The sequence below is a fragment of the Coffea arabica genome, chromosome 2c (assembly GCF_036785885.1).
Source record: "Coffea arabica cultivar ET-39 chromosome 2c, Coffea Arabica ET-39 HiFi, whole genome shotgun sequence".
Lineage (NCBI taxonomy): Eukaryota > Viridiplantae > Streptophyta > Magnoliopsida > Gentianales > Rubiaceae > Coffea > Coffea arabica.
The window spans coordinates 17,367,694-17,388,771 of NC_092312.1; the positions used below are offsets into that span (position 1 = coordinate 17,367,694).

General features: G+C 34.6%; 2 protein-coding genes across 3 annotated transcripts; both read right to left on the reverse strand.

Annotated features, from left to right (window-relative positions):
• Positions 1-3,540: 3,540 nt before the first annotated feature.
• On the reverse strand, positions 3,541-8,443 carry LOC113726429 (uncharacterized). 2 transcript variants are annotated; one of them, XM_027250141.2, is made up of 6 exons: positions 7,972-8,443; positions 6,983-7,194; positions 5,595-5,912; positions 5,383-5,457; positions 5,172-5,249; positions 3,541-4,402 (listed from the first exon to the last, which is right to left on the reverse strand). In XM_027250141.2, exons 1-6 carry the CDS (start codon positions 8,183-8,185, stop codon positions 3,848-3,850), a joined length of 1,452 nt encoding a protein of 483 aa, XP_027105942.2. In that variant the 5' UTR covers positions 8,186-8,443; the 3' UTR covers positions 3,541-3,847. The 2 variants fall into 2 exon arrangements, with proteins under 2 accessions (XP_027105942.2, XP_027105943.2); XM_027250142.2 differs by having other exon boundaries at positions 5,172-5,246; positions 7,972-8,440.
• A 956-nt stretch (positions 8,444-9,399) lies between these two features.
• On the reverse strand, positions 9,400-14,467 carry LOC113726430 (glycoprotein 3-alpha-L-fucosyltransferase A). The gene is made up of 7 exons (XM_027250143.2): positions 13,812-14,467; positions 12,979-13,139; positions 11,640-11,881; positions 11,170-11,274; positions 10,710-10,866; positions 10,220-10,447; positions 9,400-9,998 (listed from the first exon to the last, which is right to left on the reverse strand). Exons 1-7 carry the CDS (start codon positions 14,271-14,273, stop codon positions 9,743-9,745), a joined length of 1,611 nt encoding a protein of 536 aa, XP_027105944.1. The 5' UTR covers positions 14,274-14,467; the 3' UTR covers positions 9,400-9,742.
• Between the last annotated feature and the right edge of the window lie 6,611 nt (positions 14,468-21,078).

Here is a 21,078-nt window from a genome sequence, read left to right on the forward strand (position 1 = left end):
CTTAGCCAACAAACCAATGTCTTACTCATCGAGGGTCTTACTCGATCATGTCATTCAACCCCAATGTCTTGTAAGACACAGGAGCTGGAAAAGAAACAGGAAAAATGTAAAGGTCCAGATAAGGTCAATCAACTTATCACTAGCTTTATAAGCATCAAATTGATATAGTCCAACTGGGCTCTTGTGATGGGAACACCTGCATAACGAGTCCTTCTGGTGGGAAATTCTCAACCATCTCGCGGTGACGAGGCATATCCAAAATCTGTTGTCATTATTGTCTCGCTTGAACTGCTTTGTTGCTTGATGGACATGACCACTAAAAGAAAACAAAAATGTACACGTAACTTGCTTCCCAATATTCTGCAATGCAACTTTTCAAAGAAAAACTGAAAAAGCTAGTTTAGTCCATCATAGAGAAGATGATACCCACTTTAATTTGTAGTTCTTGGCACTATAGCCGCTGTCAATTCTAGGCGACTGTGTTCTTCACGTTGCTGCGTTGCACCAATCTTCCGCGGTTTTCCGAATCTTGTTTTCGCTTTCTCTTGCTTGCAGCTATATGTACTTTTCATGTTTATTTATTTATAAAAAATCATAATTTCATTCATGAGATCAGCAATAATGGTAGGAAACACATCATCAGACATGTTAGAAAAACAACAACAACAAAATTTCTATGACTTACATACATACACACCAGATTTGAGAAAATAACGAATATTATTTACATAATGAAATCTCCAATCCATTTCAAATGATATCAATCTCTTTGAACCCAATAAAGAAACATCTGTGCATGTCTTCTCTTACTTGATTTACTGTTCAACTGTTTGAAATCCGTACGTCAAGTTGTGATCTCAGAAATTTCAAATCTAGTAAACAACTTTGAAACTTGGCAAAGAAAAAAAAACGTAAACTACAAGAAAATTCTCACTAAAAATCCTAAAAGAGAAGATTCTCCGATCACTTTAAAAAAATTACCCTTAAAAAACTCTAGGAGTAAGAAGTCTCTTATTAAGAAACCCTAAATACAAGAAACTCTCATTAGAAAAGCTTTAGCAGATTCTTTCACTAGAAAGTCCTAGAAAAGTATACGAGAAATCTTAGAAGACAAGGATTTGGTGCTTTAGAATATTGAATGGCTAGAACGTTGCGTAACACTTTTCATGGAGAGAAGGATTTGCTGTTTTAGAATATTGAATGGCTAGAAAGGGATGAGAGGCAGAAGGACAGCTCCCGAGCTGTTCACGGCCAGATTTTGGTCAAAAAAAATGTGCGGTTCATATCACTTCTTGTATCTCGATATTCACAATACGTGTGGAATCCACAAAATTTTATATTAAAGTTACACGTTGTGCAAATAAAATTACGTCGTGTGTAAATAAAATTATATAGTATGTAAAATGCACAAAATCGCCTGCAAAACCGTTCCTACCCCTTGTCAGCTAGAAAGTCATGAATCCTGCTTTTGTGGGAGCAACACTCTTCCTGTTCTTAAGGTGTCAGGATTTTGTCGTCCGTTCCTAAATTCAGTTTCGGAGTTTTATCCTTATCCAAAATGAGCAATTAAATGTCAATTTGTTGGTAGGAAGCTACGTGTGCACATTTTTTACGGTTAAAAATTAAAAAAAAAAGGGAAAATCCTACTCTGAGCCACAATTTATAAAATAGAAATAAATTAAATGAAAGTCCAACTCTCCTTGATTTTTAGACATCTCATATTTGTGTCTATGGCATAGGCATATCATATTTTAAAATCATTTTTCCTGAGTAGACTCTAAAATCAAGCGTGACACAAAGTTAAAAACTAGTGCTGCAACATGAATAATGATATCGGGTTTGTTTGGGTAGGGTATTGTTTGAAATATTATTTGGAATAATTACTGTAGCACTTTTTGTGATGTGATGTATGTGAGATAAAAAGATAATTGGGAAGATAAAAAGCTGTATTGGAAATTATAATGGTGATGTCAGCAAATATAGTTGACCAAATAATCTACTGCCCAAACAAACCCGATATTTCTATATATACCACATCTATTTAGTTGCCACCAAAATTTAATTTTCCAGTTCGCTAAAACTCTTTTTTAATTTAACACAAAATGTACCAAGCACGTGAGTAAATTAAACAAGTGTTCGTGGGCAAAGTCGCAGCAATGATGATCCGGAATGTTTTCCCACGAAACAAAAAGTACAGCGCTGGAAAAAGGTCGTGTTGCTCCCAGTTCCTGATACCCAGAATTGCACTCGTAACCCTATCGGCCTATATTAGCCAAGCAAAAGTGGAGTGAGTATAAAATAAAATAAACTTTGAGACTCCTTAGGATTCCCGAAAATACGGCAGACAGTTTGGGGCTCTGACTCCCTCCAATCATGCTGTACACCCTGCAGCTTTTTTTGAGGCTTTGGCAATCATTGAGATGGACAGCGTTTGTGAAGTGAAAAAATGTCCATTACGTAGACAAATTCATCGGGACATCCATTCTAGAAAAGATTTAGACAAAAAAGAATCCAGTTGGAAACGTACAAACACTAAACTCTTTTGTCTTGCAAGAAGCCGACGACGTTAGAAATCATGCAAATCAATTTTGATTGCACTGAACCACTCAGCTTAGATTCCTCTGCGGATTAAGATTCTTCTTTGGACAGTAGATTAGAGGTTCGAAGTCTACCACTGCAGTGAAAAAAAAATTCATTCAAAGTAGGTGTCAAAACACCCCTTTGATCTAATACGTTCTTATACCTATTAGTCCCTTATGCACAGTATTTTTAGCCTCCTCTCTTCCCTGGATTAGGATTAAACTATTAAGTTATAAAAATGTTATCAGTACCGTTAAAAAAAAAAAAAAAAAACTTTAATTGCGCTGCACCAACGTAAAGTAGCCAGCAATTTGGATTAAAGAATTCTAATTTGGCTTCGTAACGTCTCATTTCCTACTCATGTCAATGAATTACAGCAGCCCCCTTTTTTTTAAAAAAAAAAAAAGAAAAAGAAAAAGCTGCTTCTGCTCAAGAAGTGTAAACATGGAGTATCGTAACCAAAAATAGTATGTGCAAGTATATCATGTGGTGTATGTGTACTGTATTTTGAGCTCTTTTCCCCCCCCCCCCCCCCGCCCCCCTTTTAAGGAGGGGGAGAATTGAGTTTAAGAAGCTGGTAATGAAAATAGAAATCGGAATCCAGGGCCTCTGAGTGTTAGTAACTTAACCTCAACTGCAAGAGCTGGAAATGCATAATGTATCCATTTCCGGGTAGAAAAAGGCTGCGAGTCTCTAAATTTTGGTAGTCCTTTTGGGGCTGAAAAAGAAAAGTTTGTCGGCCGTCGACGAATTGTACGCACAACCGTTATCGAACTGCACAACGGTTCATTAGCAGTTCAGCAATTAATGTCATTTTATGTATGTACTCCTCGTACGGACTCCTACCATCCAAACAGCTAGCTGTTACTCTAAACCAGCTTCATATTATAGTTTCATTTAATATAACCCCTTGAGAACCCCCTGGTGGGTACACACATTTCTGGTAGATTCAGGATCATATTCTGTTTAAATGAAGCTTCAACATTTTCATTAAACCTGGCCTCTTCTTGTACATAAATTATAAAGTGAGGTGCTCCACCTTCCATTGTAAGAGCAACCCTGCTTTGCGACAATAAATAGTCGACATGTTCTATCAAACTAATGAAAAAGACTACAAATAGTAGTGTCTCGGCTACTACTCCGCTTGTTTCTCCAACTAAGAATAAACATGACATATATCATCATCAGTCAAATACATTGAATTGCTATATTAAAATGTGGAGACCAAGCAGCCCAATACAAAATAGCTGCTGGAGATCTTAATATCTTAAACATACTTGCCTCTATATTTTGGCTTTGATTCCTTGCTCAATTTTGTGCCCCCTGCAGCATTAAGCTGCAAGTCAAGCGGACTAAAGACGGCTGAATGAAGATTGCCATCTTCCAACCACTTGAGATGGTTTTCCCTGAACTCCAAATGTTTGATTCTAGCGGCCTCTGCAATATCATCTGTATATGGCGCAATCTTCACCATGGTTAACAACACACGACTGTACCTGAAGCTTAGGATCTGCTCACAGCTTGCAACCATTTTCAAACATGGGTGCTCGGGAAAACTGGTATCAATTGTGTCTTCCTCTCTCAGTACAGGATAGAAGTACACAAGCCTTCCACCCATTACAAGCATCCTAGCAGCAAGGTCAAGCAAGTCGTGTACACACTCCACTAAGCTGTAAGGAGCAGTGGAAGGTATGTGGTCATTCCTTTTGTCATCAGGAACTGTATACGGGCCCACTACCCCTTTCAAAAGCTTTCTGCCACCAGATTTACGGCCCCCAGCACGAACTCCATAAGGAGGATCACATATTATACAATCAAACACCTAAAAGAAGCATAACGAAATTCATAAACCATGCAGGCAAAGAACATGCCCAAACACAATCACGGGCATACAAGTCTAACGAATGAAAAATGCTGTGCATAAACGTACAGGCAGGAGCTTCTTTGTTTTTTCTTTTTTAATGCCAAACTCCAAGGCGACCAGCTACTAGGTTCTATTACTAGGACCACCCTACTACACAGGGAAACCCTATTCCATTTAGCTCAGACATAGGATATATAATACAATTCCATTGTCCCTGCCAAATAAAGCTATCTTACTTCTTGTATTCATAAATCTTGACTAAAAGCAAGAGAATGCATTCACAAGTTAATACAACTCCTCTGCTTCAAAACAGCAGTGGATGGCAGATATTTTAACTCTACATCTGAGACTTTACCACCAAGAGAAATATGTTTTGTTCATTGTCTGCTATCCAGGTAATGATGGAAGAGAATTTAGTCTTCTCTATAATGCTGGAGGGATAGAAGGACATGCGAAGTTTAGCCATGACAAAGACTACCAGCCTTAGCATTTTCTTAGGACTTGTGGGTCAAGAGGAAAACAAAAGATTTTAAGGATAAAATGTCACATGAAAGTCCTTGCTTAATCTATTCCAGGAGTAAGTAGTTCATCCCACACAGTTATTGATATGCTGGTGGACTACAGTGGTACATTTTAAGCTAATCCTTGTACCAGATTTGTTTCAAGCTCTTTTAACTGGAGAAGGGGGAAAAACTGTCATTTATTGTCCTTGACCAGGATTACTTACCTCCTTTAGTCCAGGACGCCAAGGCGGGAGGTTGTTGTCTGCCCTCAACAGAGAAATTGGCATGGGCAATCCATACTGCTACGAAAGCCATATAGATGAGCACTACTTTGTAAGTATTCACAAAAAAAATGTTGAAGTACAAAGTTTGACTGCATAAAACAAGATAAAAATAATAATCATAATAATAGAAAGTCAATTTCCGTATCTTAACCTGTTTGAAATTGGTCCAGACATTACAATCAGGACCACGACCATCACGAACTACGCGAATATCGATATCTGCACCCTGAGAAATTCACATTAATGGCACGCAAAAGCAAAAGAAATCTTAATTTTTTCAACCAAATGTAAGGTATTCAACCAGAAATGTTATGCGAAACAAAGCCTAGTAACAGAAGTTTTAGTGCACATAAAATTACACACCATTGTCATTGCTCCAAAATGAGCTGCAGCAATCAGGATGCTTCCAGTACCAACAAAAGGATCATAGACAAGTTTCCCAGTTTTGGCCTGTGCTTGATTGGCCATCAGGAAAGCCATCTCTGCATCCATGGCTGTGGGACCAAGGTAAGTGCGGCTTTTTAATTGGTAAGTTGGCAGAAGCTTCCTATCTGCAGCCCCAATCTCTCGACCAAAAAAAATTCTTCTGCGGAAAATGGGAGGAAGCCCATTGTTAGATCCGTAATTATCAGTTTCCATGAGCCAGAACTTGTGATCAGGGTGGCTTAGATTGACCTGACCCTGTAAGAACCAAGGTCACTTAGCATCTGCTAACAACAGGAACTATCACCCCAAAAAAAAAAAAAAGAGGAAGAAAGTTGGCAACTTCTATGAACAATGATCCTTTCACCACATTAAGAGGGACTATGCAAAGATCTGTACGTATGTCCAAAGATGACAGTAACCTTTACAGGTCTCACAATTACCACCATAGCTTAATGCAGAAAAAGAAACACAAAAGTAATGCTAGACCAAGAAAATTTTATGTACTTGCTGGTACCCACTATCATACCCTTCTTTCCCAAAACATTAGAGAAACGAGATAGGAAAGTTATCAGTACATCGAGATTCTTAAAGGCAAAACAGAGCAATTTATCCAAGATTGGTGTATCAACGAAACAGAAGAGAAAGTAAGACCATGGAGCAGATGAAACACCTGAAACTCAATTTCAGACACAAGACTGCATGAGACTTTTCCTTTTAACCGGAAACTGCAATAGTCAAAAAGTAGCACCCAGCACCACTTTGCAAGATATTAGAACACCTACCCACTTTTAAATACTAAAATTTACTTTGCAATTCCAATCAATCAGGAATACACTTTGTGAAACCAAAATTCCTAAAATAACTTTGACATCATACTCATGATGGGGGGAAATGCACTATGTTGTGCCCCTAATAATGAGACAATCAGAAAGGGATACACAGATACAGCTTCACAACTGTTTGGCATATGGGGAGGCAACCTTGCGGACTTATCAATGTTGGAGATTTCATAATGTCTGAGTTCCTTTCACATTGTTCTTACAAGTTACGATTTTCAGAAAAGGAAGGCAAAAAGGAAAAAGGAATTTTAAGAAAACAAAAAAGATATCATAAATAGCTACAATCTTATCTTCCAACAGGAAGCATGCAGAAGTAAGGCTAGTTCAAAGAACCAAAAAAAATTCGTAGCATAGTCTACCATCTATCAAAATAATCCAAATTAAAAGCCATGCAAGGTATCATCTGACATGAACAACAGATAATCTAAGCAACAGAAAAAGGAGAGGATCAGATCCTTATACAAATAGAAAAGGAGATAACCAAACCTTAAATGGAATGTAAGAGAGCTGTTGAATACGATCATTCTGCTCTTGAAAGCTAACAACTTTCCCAAAACTGTCCACAGTAATCTTGAATGTGCTTTCAGATGTAAGGTATGGCAACTTCTGCTCATCTGGACAACTTTTTATAGCCTCTTCCAGCTCCTCAAAGCTACTTCCTTCACCCCAGAGCTCATAAATCCCCTTTACAAGAATGCCTAAACATCCAAGACTTCAATTCGTCATATACTCATTCACGCTTCAAGGTGACTATTGACAATAAGGAAATGATTGTGTTGAATCACAGGAAAATCTAAATTGAGCTCCAACCAAAAGGAAAAATGGATATTTATGGAAAATTCTGATCTGAGTCAATGTCTAGTTAAACAATCCCAAGATATAACATGATTTTCAACTTCCTTAACAATCACGGTTAACTCCTTCAAATGGAGTAAATATTCTCTGCTTTTATGCAAGAAATGAGAAGCATGCAAGGATACGGATATTAAATTGCATATATGACAAGAATGATGAGGCGCATATAACAATCCAGAACAAAGATTATCAACGAATTAGCTGTAGGGGCTGTTGTCAACTAGCATATTAACATTTGTCTGGACACCGTGCTTCTCTACAACCTAAATGAAGATCTATAAAAACTCGGCAGTACCCATAACCAATTGAAAAGAAAAATTTTAGTCTAATTTTCTTTAGCTATAAAACTTACTCTTCTTCTTAAAAGCAAGCTAACAAAAACATACCATCCACTGCAAACAACATATTATGAGGAGAATATATTCAAGCGCAACAGCTATTACAGCCACTTCAGTTTAAGCAGCAAGATTCCAGTATTCTTTTCCCCTTCTACTACGAGAAGGCCCCAAAGAAAAAACACAATAAATTATCAAACTAACAAAAATAATTGGAGGTAAATATAGTAAATAATAAACAAAAGAATGTATTAGACGAACAAAAGGAGATGCCTTGTTGCTTACTTCTATTGGCTATATTGCAGGCGATTTGTTCAGATGGGAGATTAACAAAATGGAAGGGAGAATCAGGGTGGTGGTCCTCTGGAAGCCTCCACTCAAGCGACTTCGATTGTGGGTCGGTTTCTTTATCAAAGGCCCCAAAGAGGTCTGCTAGAGATTCCACCTCCGGCCTTCTGTAGTCCAGCAACCTGTGGTAAAATACGCATAGATACCACATTATTTTGTGCTTCCTTATCTTTTGCTAACTTTTATTTTTCGCAGAGATAGTAGGACAGAGTGGTGGTCGCCCAAGTTGTTAACAGCGGACGGCGGCTGCCGGATGGCGGCGGAGGAGCTGTACTACTCCTCCAGGAGTGAGGTGTTCCGATACCAATATCCAAAACCCAAAACGCCAAAGCCCTGCCACCGCGCAAGGATGTTCCGCTAATAAGTTTAGTCACGCGTTCTTTTCTAAGTTAAATTAAAAATATGTGGGTTACTCCAATTTTTGGCATCAAAATACAACTAGCAACATTTATTGGTTTTTATTAATCGAAAGTGTTGCGGCATCAAAAATTCCACCTAAATATTTTTTTTTATTGAATTTGACCTTCAAAATATCAATTCAGTTGGAATTAAGAGTTTATATTGAATGCAGCAACGTTCAAGAAATCTCATTAAAATTAAGAACTTGTACCGACTGTGAATCTCAAAAAATTAAATTCAGTTAAATTTGAAATTTTGTGTTTGAATGCAAATTCAAAAAATTAAATTAAATCACACGCAAAAACTTTTTACTGAATGTGATATTCAAAATAACTACGTTGGTTAAGTTAAGATTTTGTAATCAGTGTGGTGCCCAAGAAATCATATTCAGTTAATAAAAAATTTTGTCGTAAACATGACTTTTAACGGATCAAATTAAGTTAAATTCAAAATTTTGTATTGAATTCAAAGTTTAAGGATCAGGTTAAACCTAAAAATTTTTGTCGAATGTGACCTTCACAATATCAAATTTATTTAAAATCAAGAATTCATACTGAATGTGATGTTCAGTAAGTCACATTCAGTTTACTTACATCCAAACTTCGTAGCAAGTGTGACTTTCAACAAATCAAATTTAATTAAATTCAAAGTTTTGTACTAAATCTCTTTTGCATTTTGCAGGTGTTTGCATCCATATGCTTATTATTGTATACACACATTGAAAAATCTGTACGTAGTAGTATGCAATTTAAATATTTGACTGATTATATATAGTAGTAACTCTTTAAGTTAATTGGATATTAAGTACCACTCATTCCAACAGTTGGCTATATTTTGAATCGAAATAATTGTCAATCAATTATGTTTTGATAATACTTTGATGAATTGGCAATCATTAAGCCTTCATCATCCTGTTTAAAAACTGGCAAAACCTTCGTGCAAAATATCCTTTTTGAAGTCGTGTGATTTTGTCCGCCCAATCGACGGTTAATAAGGCAGAAGATAAGCAACAACTGCCTATTTCTTTTATATCACATATATATATATATATGTCCTAATATGCAGTAGTACATCTAAGTCGCGAAAGCCTTTCAAATACACATGCTGATATGCAACTAGGCAAGTAAATCTGAAGCTGTTGATTTCTTCTTGCCCCCTTTTTTCTCCCCACTCTCTCCCTTCCCACTTTACGTCTGGGGAATAAAAATTTGCAGCACAGATGCAGAGTCAAACATGCCTTTTTCCCCTCCTTCCAAGTTAATTTGTGCGGAACAATCTTAACAGTTGAGCAGAATTCTCGAATTGCCATCTACACGAATATGACTTCAAATTTAGCACAAGGATTGCTTTCTATGTGATTTCTAAACTCACTGTCCCCCTTAAATGTAAAGGCATACAATGCCTGTCTCTGTGTCATGCCAAGAGGATATATTCTGTGAACTTTTAGCCCATCATCTCCTCTTATCTTTTCTGGTCTTTCTTGTTTCCAAACTGGCACATGTTTCGCAGACTTGAACTTTGACAGCACCGCGGACCGCAATGCCTTCAAGGTTAAATTGGATGACCTGCCCAAAAAGGTCCAAGAATGAGAATGCAGGAAGGGTTGGATTGGTGTCAAACGACAAAATAAACATGCATTTGGGGTAAAGTAAGAAAGAAAATCCAAATTCATCGACTTGTTCATCTAAGACGACAAACACATTCCTGATCCACCCACAAAGTCAGGTACAGTGGACTGACAATCTTCAGTCTCTACGACGAAAACTCAATAGGTCAAAAAGAATACCTTAGAAAAATCGACACCATCTCAAACCTCCCTCTTTCGCGAACATATACATGATAGACAGTTTCTATGCCTCTGGTGCATTTGCATGGCCGTTTTTTAAACTCTACTTTTTTCTCTTCTCTCTCCTGAACTTTTGTTGCCAAGAAAATGCATAGACGACAAGAAGAATGAACTGCAGCCATATCAACAAGGGCCTTGAAAGAATCTGATGGGCCCTCAAGCTTCCACCTACAAAGTAGACTCAAATTTTCCTCAAACTGCGGAGTGGGTAGAAAATTAAATTTCCACATGTAATACAAGCAGCAAAAGAGTAAATTTTGATATCAATCGACAATGACATGAGCAGAAAAAAGTAATAGAGGAAACTGACTGCGAGCCCATTAGAGAAGTTGTACCATAATCTTTAACTAGAACAGGCAACATAATACTAACCAAGATGATGTATACGAAAGTCTACTAAAAGACTGGCCTATATACAAATGATACTCACCTTAATGATTCATTATATGCACCAGGATTTTCAGCAAGATATGTCATATGCTTGGCAACCGAATCAACATCATTTAGCTCTTTAATGTGTAACACAGAGCTAGGAGAAGGAGCAAAATCTTGGATATTTGGTGCACCCACAACGACAGGAACAGTTCCTACAAGTTCATGTTAAAGCTCCTTCATTAGCAAAACAATGAGATATGAAATCCATTCCCAACATATAGGCTCTTTTCACACATCCACAGCAATTACTTGGACTACATTGTTCTTTAAAAGCTATAACAAATGAGACACAAGACATTACTTCAGATTTCCATCTGAAATCATCCGAGAAATAACATTTCTCAATGCCACAAAAGTATAAGAAAACCTAGTTAATTTCCATCAGAAAGTGCTATCTCGAAGCTTGAAAAGGAAGAATTTTGAAGGAAGGAATCGAAAAACAACATATTTCATACCGGCCACAAGAGATTGGAAGAACTTCTCAGTAACATAATCCTCCTCATTTGAATTCTCAAAAGCCAAGCTGAACTTGTAACGCATCAGCGTTTTTACCTTGTCCACTGCACAAAATTATAACTGAAGTTTAAACAATAAGATGTGCCAGCCAGCAGCATATTTCCACAAAAACACTACCTTATCAAATACGAAACAATTTAGCATCAACATTTATACAATCTATTCAAATGAAAGCATTAACATCCACTACAAAGATTTTCTGCAAACTTCTTAGATGCAAAATAGTAACCAGATATCAATTGAAAGCAATGGCTCTTCTCCTGTATTTCTAAAGAGCAGAAATAACTCCAACAAGGAAATTTTAATAGCTTAAATAATTAGAAGGCCATTAATCCCACAGTATCTAAGAACCAGACTTCAGCTTAAAGACAATAAGAAGACAAAAACATTAACAGTGCAATATGCTCACCATTTCCACCACGATTTCGATGACAACTTCCATAAGAATCAATTTTGATGTTAGCCCTCTCAAGTGCTTCAAGAGCTTGAAGTCGGAAGTTTCGAGCACCACAATTAGAAATAAAAGCTGCTGCCAAAGCACTCTCAGTTTTTGGTTGCAAAGGTGCCATTATATCATACTCAGCCCAAGAGAAATACCCAACCGGAACATCTGAAGAGAGACTTGTTGTCATAACAATATCATATCCCCTCCTGATGCATGATGACAAAACCACATATTATCAGTCCGTGAATAATTGAAACTAGAAAAGTTCACAAGAAATGGAGGGAATTTATATCATAATCAATACAAACTAAAGTTGTATACCAGGATAAGCCACGCGTCAGTAAGGTACAACTTTTCCAAGTATATATCATTAGTTCCATTATTTGTTTCTTTCACAGATTTCTACCGCAAATACAAGAAAGAGCCTTAGAATAGTAGCAGTATTTCTATATTATGATGCATGGCAGCTCTAGGCTAATAGCACAATAGCATTTCCAATGTCTTCTCAAATAGTTTGTGCCGTGCATTTACCTCAGTTGCCATATTCCAGAATGGCAAAAATAAAAAAATGAGGGGGGGGGGGGGGGGGGGGGGGCCAGCAGAGGGGACGGTGAAATAATTAGCAGCTACAAACTGTCAATTCCACCAAGCTCCCAATCCAAAATAGAAAGAAAAGAGTTAACAAGATATTTCATGACACATTAAAAAACTACAGATGGGGAAAGAATATACCCTTGCATTCCATCTTTCTCATGCAATCAAGCAACAAGAATGTGCCATTCTTTTACAAAAGACCACTTTTAATGATCCTACCAGCAAGAACAAGCATGTGTTTATATTCTCGTCAAGTATCAAGACAGTCACATTCTTAGTTGCTCTATGATGTTGGGTGACAAGTCCTTTGACAAATTACAACTAAAAAGGTATATTTAATTAACAATTCGCTCCAGCCTTCAGCATCTTATTCTACAAGCATGATAATCAAGAAAGTCAATTTGTTCTTGCATTTTCCCATAGCAAAAGCCTGCTAATGCATTGAGTTCATCAGGACCATAAATACGAAACCGAGAGAGAGAAAGAGAGCAACAACATCAAGTGAGAGACACCTAGTAGTTTTATGTGCGAATCTAAATATGCAAAGCAACTTGTTCAAATTAAACAATGGATACAACTTACAGCAAAGATACTTTAGTGCGAAAACTGTTTCAACTCGAGGCAACGTTTAACAAGAATTAGGTTTTCAACAACATGAAAGAGACAAGGTCAATGAAATGTGAACATGCTATAGTCAGTTCTTACCCACCGTCGTGCCATAGCAACATTGTTCTCTGCATAATATTGAGCTGACTCCATTGATCGAAGCACGCTCGCAGCACCATCTTGTTGAGGTAAACCAAATGCAGCATCAGGCTTTCTATTGCTATCAAATCCAAATTTACATCCCACAGAACAGGACTTCCACTCCTAAATTGAAGCAAGTAACATTAATAAATACATGACCCACATAATAAATTATTACCCAACAAGCAAAACCAAAAGGAAAGATATTTTTACTGTATTAGGATGCTAGAATCCACATAACCCAATACAAATTTCAGAATTTATGTTCCATCAAGTAAAGAAAATTGTCATTTCTTCAAATTATTAATAAGCTTTAAAAACAGGATAGCGATTAAAGGCACGTGTGATGGTGCAAAACACAACATCACCCACCTTTACATTAATACGGTTTGTTTACATTTTTCTAAAATCAATTTGGACATTATCATAATAGGACACCTACCAGGAAAACTACTCAGTGCTCTAAATAAAATCAACAACTAACGAATTATTGAAATTAATCTACTGTAACTTTAATTTAGCAAAAATTATGGTATAGCACATCTGTTAAACCTACTTCACAATTACTCTTCTTTAAATTTCTCATCATAGAATAGGTTGTGTCACTACCCTATCCGACCCTACCCTACCCTATAAACAAACAAAAATTTGGACTTTATACAAAGATTATCCACCAGTTCATCAATACTATTAAGCAGCAGCCTTGCAATTCTGAACATAAAATAGAAATTTCCAGATTAACTACTAGTATCAAATAACAAAATTTTAATGAAAGAAAGGGAAAAAATGGAAAACCTGTTCAGCACCAGTTACAAAGATGGGATCTTTCTGAAAATCCCTAGAGTAAGCCACCGAGTCCTCTTTCTCCAACCACTCCTCACAGGTATTTTCCACTTCGGAGCCGCTCTTCCGATCAAAATCGTGGCCGGTCACACTGGTCAACCCGGCGTCTGCCTCATCTTCACCGTCGCCCATATGAATATGCGTTGTGGTGGTGGTGGATGAGGTAGACAACCAAGACGACGACGTCGTATACTGGTAAAAGGAGTCAGCCCAGGAGTTGACTAAGTCAACGTTCTTGTCCACGTCCAGTCGGCCCAGAAAGGCGATCTCTGCAATCACCACTAAACTCACAATCAGAGGCATCAGATTCCACCATTTCTTCTTGGAGGTATTACTGTTACTGGTGGAGGAGTAGGATGGCCCGCTTGACTCTTCGAATCTGGGATGCCTCTGATTCGGAATTGTTGAACCCATTCGGATAATGGTAGAATTTTTCTGAATTTTGGAAAAGCATGCACCGTCTTAGGATGAAAGGGTCCTTTGTGACGAATAAGAATCCGCCGCCTTCATCCTCAGGGGATTTCAACACATTCGAGTACGAGGGAATGGGTTGACCAAATGGAACCTTTGGTGTAGAGTCTAAAAAATGCTACTACTAGGAGTCTAGGACTAATGATCTATATATCTATATGATATGAATTGCAGAGTGGTTTTCAGGAGATAGCCCTCAATGACTTCCAAACTTTTCATTTTTTGTTTTAAGATTTTTTGTATTTATTTTGATACATAAAATGTAGTGGATTATAACCAATTATATTACCAGTTAAATTTAAAATTTAAAATTTTCTCACTATCTACTTCATAAACCGTTTATAGTTTATTATTTATATTTTAAATCTTTTTTACTTCTTAATTAAAGACAAATGCTCATTCGTATACTATTTGAATACAATTTTACATTTTTATAAATAAGAAATATTTATCACTAAACTAATCCCATAACCACTCCTACAAATAAACTTTGCAAATTACAATTACATTTCAAAAAAATCACAAATGTGCAACTAAATGTAAAGTGAAGGGGCTTACTATATTTAACCCTAAAAAAAAATCGCAAGAATGGAACAATTGTTTTTCTTCCCCTTTAGAATGGGCGGACATCCATGTGCAGTGACAAAAAAATTTTCCCTTTTTTAATGAACGTAAGATGGCCAATTTATTTATTTTTAAAAAATGAATAGAGTTGTTTCATATCCCAAAAAAAAAAAAGAAACAAACCCAAGTTCCTCCATTGTTATATTTTTTCACCATTATTCTAAGAAATTTGCTAAATTGAGTTCCTTAGAGCAAAGAATGAGATATGTGACCAATCCCTTTGTTTTTATTTGCGTGACCAGCCTATTGTTGACAAAAGTTTAAATTTTTAAAAAAGTATTCAAAAATTATGGGAGATAATATTAGGAGTCTATAGTAAAATTATCACACTTCTGGTGTGATTTTCGCCTGTCAATACCATGAAAGAATAGAATAAATCATTATCAATTATTACACGCTAAATAGAATTCGAAAACATACAACATGATCAAGAAACAACAGAATGCTAATTAGGACTATTTAGAGCTTTTTTTTTTTTGCAAGAAATTCAGACACTGTAAAACTTATTTAGGCAAACTTTACCTCAGTGATGATTTAAGTATACTACAAATCATATGATCATGCTCGCATTTTTTCCACATTTTCTTTACGTTTCCTACTCTAATTAAGAGTTCTCCAATTTAAGAAATGTTTATCTCTTAACTAATCCTATAACTGTTTCTAAAAATCCTATAATCATGCTTACGTTTTTCCTACATTTCTTCCACTTTTCCACTCCAATTAAGAGTTTTCCAATTTAAGAATTTTACTCCAATTAAAAGTTCTCCAAAACATAGCATCCTCATTCAACTTGCTTGCATGTTCACTCAAATTAAGAGAACTTTCTTGCATTTTTCCCAATAACTTATTATTTCCTTCAACTTTTTTAAGGTATCCATCTTAACTCTTAACCTAATTGCACTATGAAACATGCTCGCTTACAAGCATTTCAACGACAGCTAAATTTCAAACTCGCAAGATTGCAAAAGGAGGAAATATTTGTTTAGAAAATGAAACGTACACCGCAATGATTATACACAGCAGTTCGAAAAGTTTCAACAACTTTGCTTTGACGAAAGATAAATCTCACATCAAATTCGAAGGACAAAATCCCAACTACACCAATTAAAACGTCGTTTGCATCAAATTAGAAATTTCGATACTGTTTATTCTTTAAACATTTGCATTTTCATTGTTTTTTTAAATATTATTTTCAATAATGTAATATTTTCGATTGATTATTGCTGTTATTGTCTTTCGTCTTTAAATAGAAGTGAAATGTTAGGTAATAGGTCATCGTTTTAGACGTTTTTTTTCATGATTCAATAACAACTTATTACGCAACAGTAAGTATAAAATTTTATTTTATGATCAAAATAATAGATGTCCATTACTATTTTTATATCATCTTTTTCCCTATGGCACAAGTGTTGGTATTTGATTTTTTATGTAACCAAGTTCCCTCCAGATACAAAAATGATAGAATTTGATATGAGAAATTTCTTACGATAGAAAATTTACATCTTCAAATTGTTTGCGACTTAGTTTAAATTCTTGGAATTCGATAACTATGTATAGTGTTTGATATTGTCATAATGACAGTTTCGTACCTTTAGGTCAAAAGAATTAATGTTTCTTATCACAAAAAAATTGTCATTATCTAATTCTTTGTCACTCTGGTCTAAATTGTAATAACGTGGTCGACACTGTTGTTAGGTAATAAATTTCATGTACTTTTAATTTTAACATATTTTTCTGTATTGTATATAACATTTTATTTGTCAAACAGGTACAATGTAAATATACAAATTAGAGATTTCAGGGGTAACATGCATCTTAATCTACAAGACGGACATGCACGATTCGTATTTAGTTGTGATGTTTTTATCTTAGAGAATTACAAAGGAAGGTATAATTTCTTGATATATATTTATTTTTTTAATACTATTTATAGACTATGTAAAAAAATACACTAATTTTGAATTTCGTATGTACTTAATTCTCAGAAAAATGGTGATAGGTTATTCAACCAACGAATCAATTCATGCAAAAATCGTGTATTTTTATTTATAATATGCACTCCACAAAATTCAACAGAATTAATTAAATCACCAATTTTGGCTTTCGTACTAAAAGTTGAATGGTATGAAGAGTGTTCGCACTTTCATGTAAGATTATCAAATCAAATATATAATATTTGTAAGTATTCCATTTTAACAATATGCAATTACATTCATTTTTATTCATATATCATTCATTTTCTAATATAAATTTATATTATTTTTTCAGAATCTATCTTTCGAAGAAAAGGCAGTTCTTGAATGATATACACGTTCTATCATATTTCAAATTATTATTAGACAGATGTTACATTTTAATTGTGTTAGTGCAATTTTTTTAACATTTTTTTATTCACCATTTTATTTTTTTTTAATAATGTTAGCACCGTGCGTAGCACAGGTATTCACTCTAGTTTTCAGAGTAAAAGTACTAGATAACTATTGAGTGCGCCAAAATTAACTTACACTCGACATGATAATAGATGACTTGCACAACTCATTAATCTTCTTTCAATTAAGTACGAGTATTATTTAATATTCTGTGTTCGGTGTTTGTGGTTAAATAATTGACTGTAACTGTATTTTGAAAATTTTTAAAATTTAAAATTTTATTATAACAATCTATATCTATATACATTTTGAGAAGGAATTTTTAGTAACAAGTCTCCACGCATTTTTTCATTACTAATTTCATTTTTCTAGCATTTCACATTTAATTTAATTTATAAAATATTTTTCTTTCAACTTCCACATCTATTCTTCACATTTGAAATTATTGATTATTTTTTAAAATCATTTCATTTCAAATTATTGGTTAATGTACATCCTATATATATATATAAAAAGGAGTTGGTATTTGACTGTTGGGTGATTTTCATCTGACATTTTGAGGGGCAAGTTAGTCAATACATCAGGAGTTTACAACTAAGTAAGGGTTCAGTACCAGCATGATATGCAGATTGATGCGCACTTTGCCTATCTTACCCTTAGTGGGCTGATGTTCCAGCTTTTACTCTTGAAAGTGGCCGTTAGTGTTGCAGTTAAGACAAAGAGGTCTTTTAATGGAGCTTGCAAAAAGAGTTGGAGGGATTACGTTGCATGCATTTACACAAAACCAATTGAGCTTGCAAAAATAGTTGAATGCAGTTACACAAAACCAATTGAGCAAGTCATGATTAGTCTAACATGAATGCATTTACAACACGATTAATTATCTATTTGATAGTGGAAGTTTAACTGCAGACTTTGTCTCTTCTAAAGTTTCACAAAACCGATTGATTGAGCGGTAAAGAGTTGGATGATTATAGTAAGCAATTATAGGTTATTTAATGAAATAGTAATGGACGGAAGATGAGAGACCTATTGGAAAGCATGTCTGAACTAAAACGGAAATCCTCTTGATTTTTTGAAGCATTTGCTGAGCAGTTTTTTTTTTTTTTTGGAACCTACAACAATAATAGGGGTTGTTAACAAAAAGTGTGGTTGTATGAGGTGCTTAACTAAATGGGCAAGGTTTTTGCTCTGTGTTTTTCCATGTACATACCAGATGTGTGCATATCAAATATCTAAATGAACTAGTGAATTCATCGTTCCATTTAGAAAGGCCAACTATATTTGTAACTTTATTATGTAATTTCCCTGTTTTGCAGATTAAGAAGCAAGAGAACTGTACTACAGAAACTTGGTCATCAAGGTACTTTCCAACAGCATTTCTGTCCTTGACATATTATATCAAATAATAGTTACAATTAACTCATTATTTTGGTGTGCATGACTTGCTATTATTTTAACTGCCTTTTAATTTGTGTGTTCTTCTCTTTTGTGTGTTAATGACCATGGCAAATTGCATCTGACCACTGCAATTTGGACTTTGGAATTAGCCTTATTTCCTCTCTTCCAAATTATGTGCATGGCTATGTGTTTATTGAATTGCAGTAGCTATGGTCACAGTTTAAAGGCTTATTCTATTTGTGTTAGCACTTAGGATGGATATCAAAAACTACTGATAAACTTAATTGTAAAAGACAAGCTCACAATCAAAAGGCTAGAGAAAAGTACGCTGCCTTATCAGTGGAAGATAAAGAAAAAGTTCGACAGAAGCAACGAGATGCTTACAATAAACGCAAAGCATCAAAACAAAATAGACTTACCTCTTCCATTAAATCTGCATCAATGAGGAATGATAAGTTGCAGATATTAAAAAGTATTACAGTTGATAGACATCTTTGTTACCTTACTAAAATCCACTAACAAAAACTGTGTAATCCAATTATTGTTGGATGTCGAAAAGGAGATTATATACTGAATACTACAAACTGTGGTGATTAATGCAAACACAATACACAGTGAACAAGTAAAAATATCTGAAGGAAAGGATGATATGTAGAAACATAAGGAACATGCTACTACATTTTCCACCTATGAAAGAGGTTAACATATCTGTCAAAATTCAAATACAATTAGCAGAAAATATAAATTCATGTATAGGATTATGTTACAGCAAAATGTTACTTTTACATATAGGCTCTACATCTAAACTTTGCTACCAAAGAACCTCAGAAGAAGCAACAGGAACAAAGCAAATAGGTTTTCTCATTAGTACATTTGCTGTTCAAGATAGCAGTGTTATAAGTAGACTTATAGCAATAACCACAACTTATTTATGTTATAGATATCCATCCAATCTGCAATAGTTGCTATAATGATTAACCTTTCTTTTTTTATTACAATAACCTTTCTTTTTTTCTTTCTTTTCATCTATATGACGATTAATTTGCTATGCAATAATAAGTCCACAATTTCAATTGCATAATCACCTACATGGTTGACTTAATTGAGTAGGCAAACTATACAATAGCAATTCTTACAATTACATTACTATTGATTGCAATTTCCGTTTACAAGCTACATCCCCCGCACAAGTTACAACTCCCGCGCCAAGCGCGGGTGCCACCCCTAGTGTTATCCTATTGGAACTTCAACCCATCATGTTTTCGATTGCGTTGCGTTATTTATGATTTTATAACAATTAAAACTTTTATAAGACCATACGAAAAGATAACAAATATAATATCCTTTCATGCTTTCTTATTAATTTAAATAAATAGGATTATTTGTACTCCATTTTTGTTATTCACACTTCAATAATCATTTTGGTCATATAATTTTAATTAATTAGACTATATAATAAAACAAATGGTGGAATTGCAAATAATAAAAAAAAAAGGTGCAAATAACATTTTCTTAAGTAAGAAGTGGCTTCCATGCCTTTTTAATTTAAAAAAGTAGTGACTCCACTTATATAGGATTTTGGTTTGAAGTTTATTAGTGGAAGATAAATTAAAAAAAAAACATTGCCAAACTTAGTAAAAGTAAAAAAGTAAATGACAATATTTTATTTTTTATCTTTGTAATACTAAGTAAAAAGGCAAAATTAAATAGAAAACAAAAAGAAAATAATGTCGTGGATTTAAAAAATCAAGAATGGTATCATTCATGAAATCCAAATTATGAAATCACTAAATAAAAAACAAAGTACTACTAGCCTTTTAACGTGGACTTTTTTTTTGAAATATTCATTTTTGATAAAAAAAAATAATCATAATAACAACATCAATTCTACAAAAAAAAAATTTAAAAAAATAACATTATAGTTTAAGAGAAAGATATAGAACCTTCAACTCTAAAATACTACTTAATTTGTATATATTTGGCCCAAATTTGACATTAGATTTGAATAAGAGTGCAAAACCCAAACACTAAGGATAACTTTTAGTATCATTAATTATTTTATATATTCTTATTGCTGTCTTCATATGTAAATATGTATTTGCTATGTTAAATATATATATATATATATATATATATATATTGATGGTAGTACTTGAGAATATTATATTATAGATATTATTAGTTTTTCATTTTCATTTTTAAATACTAATAATTGCAACCATTGTAATCAATTTTCAATTTTATATTTTTATTATGATAAGTAAAGTTAAATATATTGGGTCGCAGAGATATGAATTTAGAGGTTAGCTATAGGAGGAGGAGGGAGGGAAAAAAATGATGAGGAGTTGAAAAGT